The 20,718-nt window shown below is 39.4% G+C and overlaps 1 protein-coding gene across 2 annotated transcripts in view; it reads left to right on the top strand.

Moving 5' to 3' along the window:
- thsd7aa (thrombospondin, type I, domain containing 7Aa) overlaps window positions 1-20,718 on the top strand; it is a 181,804-nt gene that overhangs the window by 158,637 nt on the left and 2,449 nt on the right. The window contains exons 22-28 of one of the 2 annotated variants that reach the window (XM_034891399.1): window positions 2,616-2,790; window positions 7,645-7,818; window positions 8,390-8,485; window positions 12,888-12,970; window positions 16,248-16,461; window positions 18,781-18,868; window positions 20,183-20,592. In XM_034891399.1, coding sequence (XP_034747290.1) covers window positions 2,616-2,790; window positions 7,645-7,818; window positions 8,390-8,485; window positions 12,888-12,970; window positions 16,248-16,461; window positions 18,781-18,868; window positions 20,183-20,489 — 1,137 coding nt within the window. In that variant the 3' untranslated portion in view covers window positions 20,490-20,592. Of the gene's footprint in view, window positions 1-2,615; window positions 2,791-7,644; window positions 7,819-8,389; window positions 8,486-12,887; window positions 12,971-16,247; window positions 16,462-18,780; window positions 18,869-20,182; window positions 20,593-20,718 lie in introns of those variants that run through there. The other variant, XM_034891400.1, reaches the window with a different exon arrangement.

The raw sequence follows: 20,718 nt of genomic DNA on the forward strand, positions 1-20,718 counted from the left end.
TGGAAACTGCAGCATGTTTTAGGGGGTAAAAATTTAGGCGAGAAAATCATATATTTTCCAGTGAATTTCAACAGGTTAGAATTGTTTTCGAAATTCGGCATGAGGGAATGACATTTAAAGGGTGTTTCAATGTGACTATTGAGACCTTTACATCATTCTGTTCACATAAGTTAGACATATTCAATATTGTGGTTTTAAGGTCAAATCCAAAACATATTAATATTTCTATTAACCTTTAAAAACCCATATCAATACACCCAGATACCTTTTTACAATTTCAGTGCATACTGTAGCAATGAATAATGCACAGTTACAGGTGCATAATGTGACAGTGAAACAAGGTATACTTAAACATTCCCATAATATCATCTTACATACTGGCATTTCTTACTGAACATGGGCTGTAAGAGACTGGTAACTGCTATGCCATAATGGTTAATGATACAACCACTAAAATAAATGAAAGAAAAAGCTCCATCATTTATTTTAACATTAATCCTAGAAGCTGCACCTCACAATACATTGACAATGATGCCACCCTTCAAAGTGTGCTCTAAAGATTTAGCATTGCACTCGTACAACACTGTCAGACTTACGATGGACAGGAAAGACATTGCTGTTTGGTGTTTGTAAAGAGAGAGAGAGAGAGAGAGAGAGAGAGAGAGAGAGAGAAGTGGTGGTCAAGCGAGCTAGAAAGTGAAAGAGAGTAAGCACCGAACAGATAAATAAAATGTAATTTTCTCATTGTTTCATGGCGGTTGTATTCTGAACTCCCACCAATTCACAACCCTGCAGGTACCCAGAAGGTACCACATTGCCCGATTTTGTGTAAATGCAGGAAGAGTGTCTGCGAATCGCTCGTAGGAAATTACCCAAAATGTACTCATTTTAGCTAAGAAAAGGCTTAAAGTTCCCATGACATGGTGCTTTATATGGACCTTAGTGGTTCTCCTAAAACTGTGTCTGAAGTCTCTTTTATGTAGACCTTAGTTGTCCCCTAATACTATATCTGAAGTGTCTTTTATGTTAAGGGTAGGTTGGACCCGAACACAGAAACAACACAAGCACACAGACAAAAGGTAAAGAAGAGGTTTTAATCCAACATAAAAACACACAGACGAGAAGCAGGTGGTGGTGGTGAATGATGGTCACACGGAGCGGGTCTGAGGAAACGGCAAATACTGACGACGGACACTGAGATAGGAACAAACAAAGTTAGTCAGAAGCAAGGTTTAGAGATTAACGTGTACTAATGACTGGCCTAGTTACCACGTAGGGTGTAGTACAAACTGGCGCCGAAGAAGTGGTCGGCCCGGGTATATATACTGTGGTGCTGGACTGACGAGGATGGTTAGCAGCTGGAGCTGGATTGATGAGGATGGTTAGCAGCTGTGGAGCTGGATTGATGAGAATGAGTTGCAGCTGTGTGGAAAGCGGATGGCAGAGTCTGGACACGCCTCTGGACCAGGTTCCTCAATGGAGTCCTCTAGTGGACGACAGTAATACAGACAGACACACAGGGAAAAAAGGAAGACAGACATAGACAGCAGCGGGCCCATGACATTTTATATAGACCTTAGTAGTCCCCTAATACTGTATCTAAAGTCTATTTCATATAGACCTTAGTGGTCCTCTATTACCATATCTGAAGTCTCTTTCCCAAAATTCAGCCTTGGTGCAGAATTACAGCCACTAGCATCAGTCCCACAATGAGCTTTCCTTAGTATGTGCCATTTCTGAATCTGTAGCTTTTGAGGAGGGGGGGGGGGGCAAGGTGAAGGCTGTGGGTGTGGCCTTGATCAACTACTACTTTGCTCGTTTGAAAGCCATGATGTCTCTCTCTCATGGTTGGGCTAATTCTCTGAGCGTGCAAAGCAGAGAAAGGGGAGGTAATCTTGCCCCTTATGACCTCCTAACAGCCCAAGATTCCATATCGGCCCATCTGAGCTTTCATTTTCTCAAAGGCAGAGCAGGATACCCAGGGCTCGGTTTACACCTATCACCATTTCTAGCCACTGGGGGACCATAGGCAGGCTGAAACTCATATTAATGTTAAAAAACCTCATAAGGTGAAATTGTCATGCCATGGGACCTTTTAAAAACATCTGAAGAAATTAAGGACATGGAGCTTAAGTTTGACAGTCAGCTCAAGGCTGTTGTCAAATTAAGTTTCTTCCACTTGAGGAAGCTGGCCAAAATAAATCCAATACTGTTAAGACAGTACTTTGAGACGGTAGTCCACGCCTTTTTACCACTAGGCTGGATTACTGCCATATGGGGGCAAGTGGGTCCACCATTGCCTGTCTCCAGATGGCACAGAATGCTGCTGCACGTCTTTTAATTCCCCAGTTTTAGCATCACTCCATGGGCTGACTATCCAATTTAGGATCCATTTTAAAATTATTATTATTATTATTATTATTATTATTATTATTAATTTAATTTTTTTGTTTAATTGCTTTAAATGCGCAGGTATTATTTTTACTCATGTTATAATGTTATGTTTATTTTGGATTTTTCTGTACAGCACTTTGGTCAACTTTGTTTCTTTTAAAGGGCTTAACAAATAAAGTTGGATTGGATACAGTACGTTTGTTTCTTCTCTGTTCCATTAGGGGGCGAGGTGTGGAGAAGGGCTGCGCTTCAGGAACGTGTCATGCTTTGTGTCGAATGGCTCAGGTCAGCAGGAGAGCATCCTAGTGGATGACGAGCTGTGTGGAGATCTGGAGCCCTCAGTGGACGGAGACACACATATCATTCTGCAGGAACCCTGTACGGTACCCTGTCCAGGTAAGAAGACAATACAGGCTTCTACAAGGAGAAATAAATAAGGCAATTAAGTAACACAGACTGATTGCCTTTACTGGGCGCTGTGTAATAGTTTTGAATTGTTCTGTTTCTTGTTTTATTTAATACTGCCTGTTGTTACCTCGTTATCCTGTGTATTTATGCTGCGTTCCAGGCAACCCTTAACCCTAACAACAACCTTCTCCTTGTGAAAGTGCCCTGGAACGGCAGTCAAACCCGTAACTTACTACCCATAAACTCGTACCAGATTGTTGTCCCAGTTACAGTTTTGACGTCACAAACACATAAACAACAATGTTGACCTCTGGTTATGCTGTACAGACGCCGGTGATTAACAGTGAGAAACGGAAATAAATAGCCATGAATAGGCAAAGTAAAGCAATTCGGCACATTGTAATCAAAACAATACACACATGATTGTGTACTAATACAGGTTCTGTTTATTAAATGAAGCCCAAAATATGTTGCCAACTAGAGAACACTAATATCAACTAATGCTAACGTCAACGGTGGGTAACTGCTAGCTAGCTAGCGGGTTTTTGTTGATTTTGCCTTGAACGCTACCAAGTCCTTAGTCGTAATTTGAAGGCATAATTTACCAGCTTAAAACTGTGTCAGGAATGCAGCATTAGTCTTTGTGTTGCCCTTGCCTTATGTCAGACCATTGTACTGTTTTTCTGTTTTGGATTGCGTGTGTGATTTCCGTTGTCTCAGTGTTCCTGTTGCTGTTCTTTCAGTTTTTGCCTACTTTTCCAGGACTGCTTTTGTTTTGTATTAGTGTAGGTATTAAATCATCAAACTACTCCACTTCCTACCGTCTCTGCTTTTGGGTCCACCATTCTAAGAAGCCTCCAAACAAGCTGATCGATTATGTTTTCTGTCCTCCATAGTTAAACCAATCACCTGCCAAGTATTGTTTTAAAAGTGCGTGCCCCTTTTATCCAACAGTTTCCAATGATGGCTTCTCAGATAGTTCTATTTTTAAATTATTATTATTTTTTTGGGCTTTTTGTGCCCTTTAATTTACATAGGACAGATAAAGACATTAAAGGGGGAGAGAGAGGGTGAATGGCATGCAGCAAAGGGCTGCAGGTCGGATTCAAACACAATGAGTAAACCACTATATGTATGCGCCTGCTCTACCAACTGAGGTAACCCGGCCATCTTCTCAGATAGTTCTGTGTGACGAACCACCTGGCGTGTCAGGTGACTTCAGCTACCTTGATGAAAGGACTTTAACTAAAATTCTCCATGTAAACCTAAACCCCTAAAAACCCTGAGGATCTAGTTTCATCTGAAGCTGGTCGCTGCTCTGCTAAAGCAAACGGGTCTTGCTTTTGGGTTTGAGTCCATCTTTACTGGCCACATGTCCCTGGTGTGATGTCATGGGGCTTGAAAACCATATGTAGTAGCCTCTAAACACAGAAATGACTGGCTTCAAGTTAGAGCTGAACGATTTAAGGAAAAAATCAAATTGCAATTTTTCTGCCAGATATTGCAAATACATTTCAATTCAATTTTATTTATTGTATCAAATCATAACAAGAGTTATCTCAAGACACATTACAGATATAGTAGGTTTAGACCACTATCTATAATTTACAAGGACCCAACAATCCCAGTAATTCCACCACCAAGTGAAAGCTTTAAGTGCAACAGTGTTGAGGAAAAACTCCCTTTTAGGGAGGCGGTGCCTGATGGTGCTGGTTGGGCTGTGATGCACAGTGGCAACTATAGTCACAATAAAGATATTGGACCTATGACTAGAACTGGTATTTGCAGTAGTTCATGGTGTAGCATGGCATAGCGGGATGTAGCAGAACACTGCAGGCCAGATTCATTTGCGATTATTATTTTTTAAGTTAAGCCGAAGTTCAATAACCTTAAAACCTGCTCTAAATCTTTATGCAAGGAAGAGAGATATGTATAATAATATATAGTAATATAGTAATATGATATATCACCAGTGTATCAAGTTATATCTAACATTATTCCAGCATTCATGTTATAAAACTGTAAATATAATAATTAAAAGAGGAATACATAATTGTAAACCAAATGTTACACCAAACTAAATTTTTGCACATTTGATTAATTGTGACCTTCACGTTAAGCTAATCACATTCATTCGTCGTTCAGCCCTATTTCAAGCACTGTGAAATCTATGGTTCAATGTTCTCCGAAAAGAACTGTAAATAATAATATCTAAAGTTAAATTGTGAATGTACTTTAAAGAAATGTATGCTGTTTTTCATATTTCACAATGCCAGCAATGTAGAATTATTTGATCCTTTTCATCCTTCCTTCATACCAGTTTTAATACATCCATGTCTGACAATCTTCATAGTGCTTATCTGGGGTTATACTGCAGAAATTGAATGCGGCAGAAAATATTCCACATTCCCTTTCAGCTAGTTGTGTGTTGTGGTTTGAAGATTGGCACCATTGTTCTTAGACTTTTTGCTGTAATGTCAGGAGGATTTTCTGCATTTGATCCACTCGTTGCTGCCCGCTGCATAGACACTGTACATTTTTATTAATTATGTACATTGTACATGTTTCAATCAGCCACTGTTAAAATGTACAAATGTCAATTTTAATACATACACTGTTTGCATCGATCAACTAGTCTTAGCGTGTGTGCTCACATTGAATGTCAATGCGAAACCCTTATAGATTTTGTCCATTGACAATTCCAGTGAAGTCTGTTCAACAAAGATGACCTCAACAATTTTTACAAAAAGAGAAAGGCAGCAAAGGCAAACTAATTGGTGATGACTAGTTCAATTTTATTATATTTCATTTTACATATGTAGCGTCAACTCACAACAACAGTTATCTCACAGCGCTTTCCATAAAGATCAGGTCTAGACCGTACTCTGTGATGTTATTTAAAGAAACCCAACAGTTCCCACCAAGAGCAAGCACTAGGCCACTTAGGCAAGGAACAACTTCTTTTAAGAGGCAGAAACCTGGAGCAGAACCATGGCTCAGGGTGGGCGGTCATCTGCCTCAACCGGTTGGGAGAGAGAGAGAGACAGTGAGAGAGAGAATTGTAGCAGAGGGTGTCGAGCAGCAACATGGTGGCAGCAAGTGACTCCAACCACAGATCCAGACTCCACAGCTCCAGATCCAGAAACACCTGCAGGAAGCGATAGTAGGACAGAGGAGAGGGGCGAGATAGCACAAGACTCCAGGAAAGGGAAGAAGTCGAGTTAGTAACATGCACTAATGGGATGAGGTTACATACAGATGGAGAGAAGGAGGAGAGAGGAGCTCATGCATCATTGCCTGTTCAACTGTGTGTGCCAGGAAAAACCAGCAGATTTTTTCTGGATAGACATTCAACATCCAACTGGTTAGACGACATATAAATATAACAGTATTCACTATTCAGTGTGTTGATCTCTAGTACCACCTGTGCTTATTCCGGGCGTTCACAATTATAACAAAGACCTGGCAATTAAAGCACTCACTGTTGAGTGTGTTTGATTGTCGGAGCTTCAAGCGCTCCAGAGTGTGGCACATAATTTAGCGCTGATGTTAACAGGTGGGAGGACAATGCTGCAAGCTTTTACCGAGCTGACAACAGATGTATGTGGCAGCCAACTTTTATTATGCCAAAATAAAAAGCTTTCAGTTGCTATCAAGCTGCCAAAGGGTGTTACAGCTGGTTTTGCAGCTGCACTGTGTGTGCACATGTGTATACTTATACAGACTGCTGCAGCTTGGATTGTGTGTGGGTGTAATCAGCCCGTAATCAAGTTAAGTGGCTTAGTGGAGACTACAAGGTCAAAAAGGATCTTCAGGTTTTGTGCTTTTGACCACTTCAGAAAGAAAACCATTCACTCTATTAGAAATGTATGTGTGTGTGTGTGTGTGTGTGGGGGGGGGTTAAGGGCCATGCCCAAGGGCACCACAATGTAATGAGGGTGGGACAAGCTCTTCTTCGCACAGATTTATCCTGTCGATCTGGGTATTTACGCAACAACAATGTTGCCAATCAATCTACTAGTCCTCCTAGTACTTGACTCTGATTGGCTGAAGTGCTGATTAGAGGCTGAATACTGAAAATTGGCAGAATTGGATGCTTTAAATAGTGCAGGGAAAATCAGACCTTTACTTAAATGATTAAACTATGAATCAGAGGTGCTCTTTAGACTCGTGGGCGAGTCTCTCGGTCTCAGAGGGTTAAAACCGTTTTTTTTCTCTTAATTCCCATATTTTATAAGCATATTCTATATTACAGTAAGCCTGCCAATTTCCTGCTCTGCTACGGTTTTCTGTTGTTGTAAATGCAATCTCAACGTCTTCAGCTGTTGTCTCAACACATACAGCTTATGTACAGTTCCACAGCACTGATCATGTAATTTTCACCTCTCAGCTCATCTCACTTTCTCTTTTGAACCGCAATACTGTTCTCTTCACAACTTCTCTTCAATCACCTTAAAAGTCTAGCATCTCAAAAGACGGACTTCCTCCTTCTCTGCTTTTTAATAAGAAACAACTGCAGGAAGTTTTGGGGTCATAATGAATTTAGACGTCTGACCAAAAAAAGACTAACGGTTCATTTAGCGGTCTTTTTTTAATGCTTTTAACAAAATTATCTTTAAGAAGTAAGTTGAATTGTTTAGTGAAATCAGAGTATTTATCAGAGTTTATTCTACTCCCTCTCAGTGTCTTTTTATCTGGCCTTTATAGGCTACCCCTATGTAATTTGTTAATGCTTGCAGCTTGTCACAACACAACTGTCAAAACTTTTGGGTGATTTGACCAAACGAATCATCTTTAGATTACTGTTAGCATTAGTTGATGAACTCTCTCTTTGTTCTGTAGGAGAGTGCTACCTGACAGACTGGACAGTTTGGAGTCCATGCCAGCTAAGCTGCGTGAGTGGGGATGACCTGGGTTTTGGCTCAGTCCAGGTCCGGTCCCGAGCCGTGTTGGCCCAGGATCCAGAGAACCTGCTGCAGTGTCCAGAACAGGAGCTGGAAGCTCGGCCCTGTACAGGTTAGTCTGGCAAAGTCCTGCTGGAAATCAAAATGACACTAAAGTGATTCACAGAGGCATACTATAGGAGTGCATGTTGCATCTACAGCTGGGGCCATTGTAGCTCTCTTTAAAACGTGATCCCGGCACCCCTAAAAAATAATTGCCAAAAAAGTCTGTGTTTTAGTCTTTTATGAGCTAAGGAGTTATGCTCTAGGAATATCAAAACCTCATCTGGATGATAAGATCATTCAGAAAAAACATTTTCAGACATTTTTATTGTCAGCCTTTAGTCTAAATCGCATAAATCTGAAATTGTTAAATGTTATTGATACTGCATTTTGGAAATGTCTGCTTTTCCAAAGATAATTATCCAAGATCACCTCACCTTTGTAGCAATGGCCCTGTAGCGTCTTTCTAGTTACACAAGATAGGTGTTTCCCCCATCACGATAGTCCACAACGATGTTAAAATGCATGTTAGTTTAGTAGAATGTCTTAAAAAAGAAGCTTTGATCCAAGAATGGCCCCTAATCTACAGTATTAGTGTTATTAAAGCTTTTAACAAAGTCATGGCCATGCTTTTCCTGCAGAGGGTCAGTGTTTGGAATACCAGTGGAGGACTGGACCATGGAGGGCTTCATCTCGCCAAGTCTGGTGTCAGCGCTCAGATGGGCTAAATGTCACAGGTAAGCATAATATATAGCGCTCTGGGTGAAACTATTGATAGCCAAGTGTGAACCGGATTTAGGACCATGGCATGGCCGTTTATTGTGTTCATGTTCAATTTGACATGGAAAGTTGGAACTTCTGGGTTCCCAGTCTGAAACTATAAATATCTACATCATAGACTGTATAAAATAGGTCTGTGGTTGGAAATGTCAACTCTGAAAGATATAACGTTATTTGCTCTATGAAAGACGGTGACAGAGATGAAAACTAAGATTTACTCTATCACTTAATTTTATCAAAGTTACTTATGCAAATAGATATTACAGTTTTAATTATTGTCTTTTTATAATGCCTCGTTTTTATTTTTATTTTAGTTATCGATTTTTCCCCCAGCTAGTTTTTGTTATGTTCATTTTGCAAAAGATTTTAACCATGGGAACTACACAATTTATTTCCTTTTCCCTAGCCTTTCCTAATACAGCTGCTTCTTACTTTCTGACGAATCAGAAAACAATTCCATAAGAGCGTGTCCCTCACAATTGGACTCCAAGTGTTGGATGTTTTCCCTGACAAAATGCCAAATTTGCATATAGCTGAAACAATTAGAGTGAGGTAGATTGTCTCCCCAAAGGATGCAAAGTCAGTGTTTCCTTGAGGATTTTTTTTTAGCAGTGAGGGCAGGTTTATTTATTCACCTCTGTTCACACACAATGAGGCATATTTTCAGTTGGGATTGAACTGTATTTTTTGATGAACTATAGGGCACTTAACATCTCAAACAGGTGGACAAAATGATTCTTCATATGGGAAACTAAAACCCAAATGACTACATCTATAGACTATTACCAATTTATACAATATTACCAGTACACTGACTCACTTACTTTTGTAATGTTTCCAGATGTTAGTTATCAAGACAATGAGCTGACAGAACTGACAAGTTTAATGTTGTACAATCAGAACGGACCCACCACCGTGACGTTGTGTGGTGGAGCTGTGGTGGAGTGTGGTGGAGCTGTTGGTTTAATAGTTGACTCGGTAGAAAGCTGAAGTTTTGACAATAAATTCCATCAACGCAACAGTATGTGGAGTTAAACTGGACGGGCCCAGTAACCTCTGAATAGTTCTACTTGTTGTTAAATTGAATGTGAGCAGCAGCCAACGAGGGGTGCGTTATGTTGGCAGCATCATTTAAAAAGCATTATGCGTCTGCCCTATTTCTGGTACAGTGGCGGCAGAAATTTTGCCACAGCGGGCCATCACTACAGAATCAACATAGAGGAAACAATGAATATTGTTATTCAAATAGAAATCTTTTAACGTTTAAGCCCTTTCATATACTATGGAGTGAATGTGTTGTCCAGTTGGAAAACGCTGGAGTAAAGGCATAGTTCAAAACACTGTACACTGAACACTGTATGTTTTTAATTTGAATCTATTTGAATATTTGGGTGGAAAGTCCCGCAACCCATACCCATTAAAGTTTAACCAGTTTTACAATCATTTATGTTGTCGCCATAAAAAAGTTATTTTATTTAGTGAAATACTATTTTTAACTAATATAAATTCTATGTCATGTTTTTTGATCCAGTTCTTTTTGATCAGCTCTTATTTATGTTAAATATCTCTCAATGAAATGAGATGTCTACATGTCTAGACAATTTAGACAACTTTAAATCCACCCATGTAAAACCACACCCTTGACCTTAAATACTTAAATAGTCAGTGCATCTTTGACTCACAAGGTCCCGCGCAATGTGATAATGTTGACCGAGTTACTTAAAACTGTCTCCTCCATAGTGTCAGGATCCGATTCCGCTTTCTAAGCATTTCATGAAAGTAAATTGCTGGAAACTTTAAGCAGATGAGCTATTAACCCACAGATGAACTTTAATCCCATTGTCCATCACACGTCAGGGTTAAGCTCAGCGCTGATGGCGTTGTTCCCAGTTCCACTAAGCATATTTTTCTGATATGCCATTTGATTTGAGTTCGTCTTGTCAGGGCATTTGCTTTTATTTACAGCTGCTGCTTCATACAGGCCTGGAGCCATGTCACATTTGTGGGTTCGGTGAGCATACAGCACTGTGCCCTGAGTATGAGTGAACGAGAAATGTCAGCACAGACATTACCCCAGATGGCGTGCCTATGTGTGGCTGCCCTGAATGCATCTTGCATCTTTTACCTTCTTGTGAATGTTTCCTCGCAAGCAGTGGGGTTTCCCTCATGAATATGCATACTGAGCTCTCTCCGCGAGTATGCCGCCTAATAAATATTCAAGAAACTCTGATAGATTACAATGTTTTTGCAGGCATGTGTTTGCTCTTAATGTCTGCTGGTTGGATCAATGTCAGTTTTACTGTCCGTCTATGTTATCCAGCTTATTCTATCCGCAGTGGGTGCAGGCACTACTCACACCACAACCCCCCTGGTAGAACCTGGTTACCAAATGATAGGCCTGCCACTGACAAAAGAATGAATTCATACATAGGAATTAAAAGAAATTTAAAACATGCAGATCCCCTCGACTGTAAAAAGTGTCGTCAAAGATTTTGACTTCTTCCAATGACACTTTGCATACTTTATATAGAAGACATATTTTATTTATTCCTGGAGGGAAATTTAAATTTTTCACTCTTTTGTTTATTCCATAGCAATGATAGAACCATTGGTAAACATTCAAAGCTCACCAATCCCTTGATCTGGTGTCATGGTGGTTCAGTTTAAACTCAGAATGTTAAATATCTCAGCATTTTTAAATACCAAGTTTGTAATTCATAACACAGGTATGCCGGTCCCATCTAGATTTCAGTGATGACCATTCAACCCTTTCATACATGTATTACACACAGTTGTGAGTGCAATAGTTCCTTTAAAGGGCAACTCCGTTTTTTTTCAACCTGTAGGGAATCCCCTTTAAATGTTTATTGCTTAAAAAAGTAATTTAAGGTGCACTGTGCAGTGAAGTGTAGATGTGTAAAGAGCAAGCAGTGAAGTGTAGATGTGTAAAGAGCAAGCTTGTGGCATGGATTATTAATTAATTCATACCAAAGTATGTACTAATAATGAAAAACTCAAAAACATTATGTTATTTGTAATGATTGTGTAATTATAGTGGCCACACTCAACTTCAGCTATTTAATAATTTTTAGTTTTTATCTTAACCATCTTTTTTCTTCACGTCAGTGTCTCCGCTCGAATTTTATCAGTACCGGGGAGAGGGGTTAGTTGTACTTAAAGGATAACTACCATTTTTTCAACCTGGACCCTATTTTCCTATGTTCTTGTGTCTAAGTGACTGATAGGAAAAACAATCTTTGAAATTGTTCCATTATTAAGCAAAATCACTGAGGCGAAACAAGCTACAATGTAAGTTACTAGGGCAAATGTCCAGCTTGTCTTTACCTTTCCCTAAAGTTCCCTTGTTTGGCCGCTGACAGGCTCAGATTAATGTTCTAAGTGTCTGACAACGTTATGGAAAGGAATTCTAATAAGGTCGACCTTTCTGTTAAAGAGTAAGATCCTTTAACTCACCAGACTCTATGTAAATAAACCACGTTATTTTAGCCTCCTAAAATACAGTTCATACACAGTAAACAGAAACAAAATAAAACTATGAATTGTGTTTTGGGTTGTCTTTCCAGTTTGAAACCATCACTACTCTAGTTTTGGCTGAAATAAACACACAGGGAAGGGAAGGGATCCTTTCCATTATGTTGTCAGACACTTAGAATATTACTCTGAGCTACTAAATATTACTTTATTGGCATGTTTAACGTTGTTGTAAGCTTATAACTTTACCAAGCCACTTGTCATTGCAGCACTTTGTAATAAACTGTATCGATATTTTAATATATCAATAAATTAGTTCTCCACTGTGGCTAGTGTGCTGCAAAGTGGCATATCATCAATGAAACATTATGCTGTGTGTCAAAATAATCTTTTACTGGATACATTGCATGATTTACAATTACTTGCTAACGTATCATCTGGTGTTTCCAATGTTTTGCCTGAAGCTGTAGCCACTAGAAGGGTTAAAGGTTATACAAAGTCTTTTTCACTGGAGACCAAATGACAAGAGACCAAATCACACGCTCTGCGTCATTGATTAAAATGGAATAATGTAAGCACTCAAGCAAAATATGTAACGCAAATGTAGTCGTAGCTGTCTGACATTTTAATGCAGAATTATTACATGTTATATCTTTAAGGTAAATTCATTGTAACACAACAGACACATTGAAGTGAAAAGCACTCAGGGAATCACAATTGTTCCTGTTCATGGACTTTTTTAGTTGCTAGAATGTAATTTTGTTACTTATGGACTACAAGTAAAGGTCTGACACAGTTAGTTTTTTTTTATTTAGTTTTTTTACATCTTTTAGCCCTGACACTTGAGTTTTGGCCTTTGCTCCGCAGGTGGATGCCCGATGACAGCCAAGCCACTGGCTGACCGATCCTGTGACCCGCCCTGCATTAAGCCACGCTCCCTGTGCACAGAGGTGAGTTTTGGACAGTGAGTAATGACAAATAATGCACACATCTTTCTTCACATCCAGTCTTCAGCTTCCACTGTGCTGCTACTTTGCTGCCATGGATGGTTATGTATTTAATGGCAAATGCCCTTTGGCTTCTTCTGGTGTCTGTTATTGTCTTTTGGCTTCTCTTGCAGTCTCTTGGTGTCTTTCGGTGCTCCTGTGGGTCTACTGGCGTATCATGTTGTCTCTTGGCATTTTTTGGTGTCTCTTGGTGTATCTCTGTGTCTTTATGACATCTTTTCACATTAGGGCGTTACTTAACGCCTCTTGGTAAATTGGGCAGAATGGTGGTTCAATCCCTGGCCCCTGCAGTCTAAATATCCTTAGGCAAGATACTGAACCCTGATTGCCCCCCATGGCGGTGCCATCAGTGTATTAGTGTGCGTGTACAAAAAACTAAAAACGTCAAGAGGTGCAGAAAAAAATGAAATAAAACATCAGGGGGAAAAGCCACAAACGTTTTGAGTTTTTGGTGATATGCTACTTTAAAAACAACACTTACTTTGATTTTTTGCACTCACAGATAATATATTTCCAATTTTGTTTAACAACCCCTCATATGATAGTATCACATGTGCAGAACAATTGCATCTCCAGCAAAGCCATGATACATATACAAAGAAAAGAAAATGAGAGCTGCACCACTGCTTCACCCTCCAAGACAGGCCTTGGCCATTTCCCCTTCTGAGATTCACCACTTGTTTACATTTTTAGCTATCTCGTCCGCAGTACCCCTCTTTTTATAAATCATTTATTTGTCTAAATTTCAATCTGGATACCGTTAGTGGCAATCTTTTTATTTATTGTGATATAGTCCACTTGATTTTGAGTGCACAACAAATTAATTGAAGACCAAGAGCAGTTCAATTAAATATGTCCCTCTGCATTGTCTTATAATTTAAGCACTCAGTATGAAGCAAAATTTAATGCAAAAGGAATATTTATTCATATAAGAGGATATTTTCCTTTACCAAATGCTCATGACACTGGGTTTAAAGCCCATACCATAGACTAATATTCAGTTTGGCCATTCTTCTTTAAACCTGTTTCTCTGGCGTCTGCCACCTTTCTAGCAGTGCAATAATAAAAGTTAAAACAATAATAAACCACTTCACTTTGAGTCAAATCACTTAGAGTTTGGTGTATTATGGTAAACATTTTTTTTCAAAATGTTCCTTAAAATACTAACTGAGATATCAAAAATCCGCCATACGGCCCTATACACCACAGAACAGAAGATGAATTGTGTTTGTTATACCATGTGGTTGTATGAGTCAGAGATGCGGTTGCTAGGGAAAAGATAGATGTCTGGAGGATGAGAGGAGTGTGGGTACATTTAACTGTGTGTGTGTATGAACATTCCAGCAGCATCCTCCAGAGAATGGACCCAGATATATATAAAAATGATAACACGGTGCTGAACCGCACTTCTCTTCCTTTGTTTGCCATTAAGGGATGTCAATGATCAATCTCCATTTCCTGTTCTGTCGTGGTGGGCGTAGTGTTTGCACGGCGGGGGTATCTGGGGCCGATTATCCTCCAGAGATTGTCGGGGAGCCGGGACCCCCTGCAGGGTGATGAATAGAGCCATGGAGAGAAAGAGAGATGTGGAGGAGGGGTGGCTTCCCTGCACAGAAACAGACACACACACACACACACACACACACACACACACACACACCCTGTCTGCCAGAACAGACAACAGACTGCATTACGGTTGCGAACTGATTTTGTAATGAGATTATACAGTTAAATCATAGATTTATCAAGGTGCTCTATGGTTTGCTAAAGATGCTGTATATATTTCATTTACACATTAATACAACCACAGCCTATGTACTGCTGGGGGCGCCTTTTTCTAAATACTAATTCATACTAGAGGATAATTGTGTTTTCTAAGTGTAATTCTGAACACCTTTGGGGTAATTTTCAAGATTAAACCCTTGAGTTGTCAAATAATACATACTCATACCCATATTTACAGTAAATGCAACATACACATGTATGTGTGTATGTCTGTATGTATGTATGTATATATATATGTGTATATATATATATATATATATTTATATATATACACACACAAAGAGACCCATTTGTAAAGGGATCTGAAGAACATGAGCCCCACACAGACTACAGTTGTGCACGGCCCTGAAACAGAGACCTGGACCTGGCCTGGATCCACACCTTTTGGATTAAAGGCTATATTTTGTTATTCCTTTGCCAAAGACCAAGTAATATGCTTGCTTTGGACCAGCAGAACAGATTACATTAAAAAAATACCCAAAACTGAAGCCAGCTCCAGCTTAAAGCTTTGTAAAACAAACCGGCCTGAGCCCTGGATTCACTCTAGGTAGCAGGACTTACTATCACAGACATCCGCAGCTCAGGTAACAGTAATTTTCATACTTCCTGCCCTTCACAGTTCACTCTGTACGGAGTCCCGAAGGTTACATGGAGAAGAAAACAAAAATGAAGACAAAAAATGTAGGACAAAATTATAAATAGATAAAAACGGTATGTAATTGGGACAAACCATAGACCGCATAAGAAGTGGACAATGTGATAGCGTTGTTTTCAGTGTCTATTAGAAGCTCATTTCTGCTGATGGCTGAGTGTTACTGCACAGCCTGAGCTTGAAGTCGTAGATGTTACGTGATCAACCTGTCTGAAGGTTGTAAGCCTACACACACCTCCAAGGGTACTTTTTTCGTCGCACCAGACATGGACAGACACTGTCCAAACATCCGTATTTTACGCGTTTGCACTACATATAACTAACAGCTCAACTGTAAGACCAACACTTTATTTTATTTGTTTCATAATGACACCTAAGTTCATGATTTTAATGATTTTTTATTTGAATTTTCAGGATTACATGACAATAAAGATTATAAATCATTTTGGTGCGGACAGTTTTGAGATTCAATCTAAAAGATTCAGGGCTTTTGAGAAAACTTTTGGGCCTGGAGCCTCAGAAGCCAGGGCCTTAGCCCCTGGTACAAGGAAAACTATGTTTTTTTTAAAAACACTAGAGTATTAAAAATATCGGGATTTATTGTCATCTATAGGGAAAGAGGGCTCATGTTTGTCTGTGTGAACGCTGTGCTGTTACAGCAGGCTGCGATTATTCCACCAACACAGCAGAACTGCTAAGTCTTTGGTGACGGCTGATGGTGTACGCCGTATAGGGCTTATTAGTTCATGTCCTTGTATTCAACCTTCCTCCTTCCTGTGCCAGGCGGGGGTTTGTGGCTGTGAGGAGGGATACACTGAAGTGATGAAATCCGACGGCCTGCTGGACCAGTGCACAGTCATCCCGGTGCTGGAGATCCCCACTGCAGGGGACAGCAAGGCCGATGTCAAGACCATCCGAGCTTTCAACCCCACCCTGCCTGCAGCCGGTGGCCCCGGCAGGGCGGGACGCACCTGGTTCCTGCAACCCTTTGGCCCAGGTAACACACCTCGACAAATCCTGTGACGTCTGAGTGCCTGAGCGTCATTGTTATTCAATTCCATTTAATTTATAGTGTCAAGTCTCAACAGGACTCAACATTTTATAGATAGAGAGGGTCTAGACTGCACTCAGTAATTTCCCACAGGCGTATATTTGAGGCAACAGTAGAAAGGAGAAACTTCCGACAGACCCAGGCTCTTAGTAGTGTGGCTATCAGCTGCTGCCAGTTGAGATGCAGAGACACTGATACATTATCATGTTGAATGACGTGATGACTGCAGAATAATACAATGAAGCAAAATATAAATAAGAATAAAGTGTTACAGTGAATTCTCACGCTAACACAGCAGAACAAACTGAGACAAAGAAAATCAGCATGTACCAAATTACAATATATTCAAGGAATGTGTGTGATTGCTGAGAACACAAAATAATTGCTTACCAAGCTATAAAAAGAGGAGTGAAAGGGGGGTGGCGGGGGGGTATTAAAAGACAGGGAAACAGAATGGGGTCCTTTGACAAAAAGAACATGATGAATGCAGCAAGGGCAGAGGGGATACAGGAAAGAAAGGAAAATACAGGAAATGTAGCAGAAGGAAAGGGAGAATAATGAAGAGGTGAAAAGAAGAAAAGTAAGAATGAAAGATGAAGGGAAGAAAGAAGAAATTCACAGAGAAGGAAAGGAAAAAAAACAGAAAGAAAGGAAGGAAAAAAAATCTGATGACCAGGAAATGTTCCAAAATATGAAGTAGGAAGAACAAATGAAGGGGGAAAGGAGAAAGAAAGGGAAAGGGAAAATAAGAAAGAAAGGGGAAATCAATAAATTAAAAAGGGGAAGCTGAAGAAAATACAGAAGAAAAAGAAAAGAGAAAAACAAATACAGGAAGACGGTAAAAAGGGAGGAAAGAAATAAGAAGAGGGGGTGAAGGGGAAAAGGGAAGAAGGAAACAAGACAGCTAGGAATGAAGGCGGGTACAGACAGAACAGCAGAAGCAACGAAAAAAGGGGAAGAAAGAAAGCAGGAAGAAAAAGGCATAGCAAAGACGTTTAGAAAATAAAAAACAAATACAAGGAAGAAGGGAGGGAACAGAACAAGGAATGACAGATGGAACTGATGTAAATCTTAAAAAATTATATTTAAATGGTCCTCACCAAAAAAACTGCTGTATATGTCGATTTTGCCACCAGCTTATCATGACCCATGTTTAGGCTTGTTGTTAGGTGGCGTCCCCTAGTGGCCGTAGTAATTATAGTGGGAGCAGAGGAGGAAGTCAGGGGGCGGAGTATACCTGCACAAGAGTTCTAAGCATAGAGAGTAAAAGAAATGGACAATGTGACCCGTTGATTTGAACGGAGACCAGTGAAGGATATCGTGATGTGACGTGAAAGTTGTAAGTCTTCTGGAAGCTGTGTAAGAGAAATGCAGTTCACCCTGTTATAAGTTTGTGAACCACTGAAACGATTTTTGAAAACGTTATTTCAAGGTACAAAATAATTATTGGTGTTGCTTTAACAGCATGATTAAAAGTACTCTCACAATTTTAACATGATACTTGTCATATTTTTTTACGTTTTTGGCAAAAAACCTAATAGCCTGTTGTTTAGGAATTGGAAATAAGGGGAAGACGGACTGTTATGTACATTTACAGCATCAGCTTATAAAATATTCATCCCGTCATATAGGGCAAATTGAAACAACCAGCTACTTCCAGAAAATAAAACTCCATACAGTATGTACAGCACACACAGTTAACATGTGACAGTGTGTAATGACATCTTTATCAGTTCTCATTAACACAGCATATTCATAGACACAGATGTTAAAGGTGTTGTTTGGTTTATATGTGTTCATTTTGTTGGTACTTTGATAATCAGGGTCCTTCCTCACTGCAGAGAAATGTGTGTAACTCTACTGCCCCCTTCAGCTCAGACAAGGAAATTAACATCATACAGAATAGGGAGGCCTTAGGATTCCTCAAAGTTAGTGCAGGGGGACCGCCAAATTATGTTATTAAATAAGACATGTCTGTAAATATACATTCATATCAATTACAAATATTAAAACTAAAGATAAATTGGCCTATTTGTGAGAAAAATTAGTATTTTTAACAAAACATGATGTATAAATATAATAATATCCATTTATTTTCATACATTTGGCCCGATTGTACACTCTATGTAGTAGAAAGTCCCTACTCAGTCTCAATCTTTCAGATAGGGATCATTGGCATAAAAATGTTGAAGACCCCTGATCTACTGTGTATTAATCGTGTGTGTGTGTGTGTGTGTGTGTGTGTGTGGGTGATTCTTTGTGCAGATGGGAAGCTGAAGACCTGGGTGTATGGAGTAGCAGCAGGAGCATTTGTTCTGCTCGTCTTCATAGTCTCCATGACATACTTAGCATGGTAAGGTTCCAGCACTCACATGTTCTCACTGTCTGTCGCTCTACCACGTGTTCTGTTCCTATCATCACGTCAGTTACCATTCATGCACGTCATTCACCTACATTCTGGGATGTAATGGAGGCCAGAATGAAGAAAACATACATCTGTTTGAACAAAAATATGGGTTAGATTTGATTTGGCAAGATGGATTTTATTGATCACCACATTGGGGAATTTTCGGTGCTTCAGCAGAATATATATGTATGTGTATGTGTGTGTGTGTATATATGTATATATATATTTCCCAAATATATATATATATATATATATATATATATATATATATATATATATATATATATATATATATATATATATATATATATATATATATATATATATATATATATATATATATATATATATATATATATATTTATAAGTGTGTTAGCAACATACATTTTTTGAAAAGTGCTTGTTTTGCCACTGACAGGTTCAGATTAATATTCTAATTCTAGTGTCTGACAACATTATGGAAAGGATCCCTTCAGAGATAGTCCTTTAACCTACCAGACTCCTTTTAGAAAAGCAATACTTTTAGCATGTTTAGAGCCAACGTATTTTCACATGTAAATAGGTAAATTGAGTGTTTATTTTCGCCAAAACTAGAGTAGTGATGGTTGCAAAAGTGGAAAGACAACCCAAAACCCAATTGATAGTTTTATTTTGGTTGGTCGACTTTCAATGAAGAATATTTTAAGAGGCTAAAATTACAGTTTATTTAGATTGAGTCTGGTGGGTTTAGCAAACGCAATTTCCCAGATGTTTTTTATGTTTAAAAAAAAGGATCTTACTCTTTACCAGAAAGGTCGAAATCCTTAAAATTCCTTTTCATAATGTTGTCAGATACTTAAAATATTAATCTGAGCCTGTCAGCGGCAAAGCAAGGTTTTGAAAGGTAAATAAAAGCCGGACAATTTCCCTATTAGCTTACATTGTAGCTTGTTTCTCCGCTGCCGTCTGCTGCAATCTTTCTTAAAACTGAACCGATGTCAAAGATTGTTGTTCCCATCAGTCACTTAGACACATACACATTGGAAAATAGGGTTGAAAAAAAGGTAGTCAGCCTTTAAGTAACAATTTCAATGCAGAATTCTTAGTGAAGTAAAGGATCTGAGTACTTCTTCCACCACTGGTCTAACCTCCATTACATCACTGCTTGTGTTTATTCATTTATTCGGTTCATTTCATTTCTCATTTCACTTTGAGTTCCCTCATCATTTGTCCCTTCATTTCTTTACTTTTTTTTGTCTCCCACTCATAATCCCTGCTCAGTTTTTGCAAATGTTGCCTTTGCGGCAAGTCGAGTTCCAAGTCCCCCTCAGACGGGGTTTACTGGATGGACCCTAACAGCTATACAGTGCCCTACACCTGTCCTGCCTGCCGGAAACTAGAGCAAGACGAGTTACAGCGGCATCAACTGCAGCAGCAGAAGCAGCAGCAGCAGCAGCAGCAGCAGCAGCAGCAGCAGCAGCAGCAGGAGCAATGTGATACGCTGCTCCAACAGCCTCCACCAACACAACAGCCACAGCAGCAGTCTCTGCCACCCCCACCATCTCCCTTTGAAACTCTCATCACTTAGCCAGGGCCTCACCTCATTCCTGTAACTCACTGTGCCTGACGTTCATTTGTTCCCAAACACACCCAGTGCCTGTTCACTCATTTCAGTGGTCCACTTCCTGGAGGTGAGCAGTCCATCGAACACATCACATCACTGCAGGCTTTACTGATACTGCCCATTATAGGTTGGCTCTTTTTATGCTTTGTGTACGTTATATATATATATATATATATATATATATATATATATA

The sequence above is a fragment of the Etheostoma cragini genome, chromosome 14, assembly GCF_013103735.1.
Source record: "Etheostoma cragini isolate CJK2018 chromosome 14, CSU_Ecrag_1.0, whole genome shotgun sequence".
NCBI lineage: Eukaryota > Metazoa > Chordata > Actinopteri > Perciformes > Percidae > Etheostoma > Etheostoma cragini.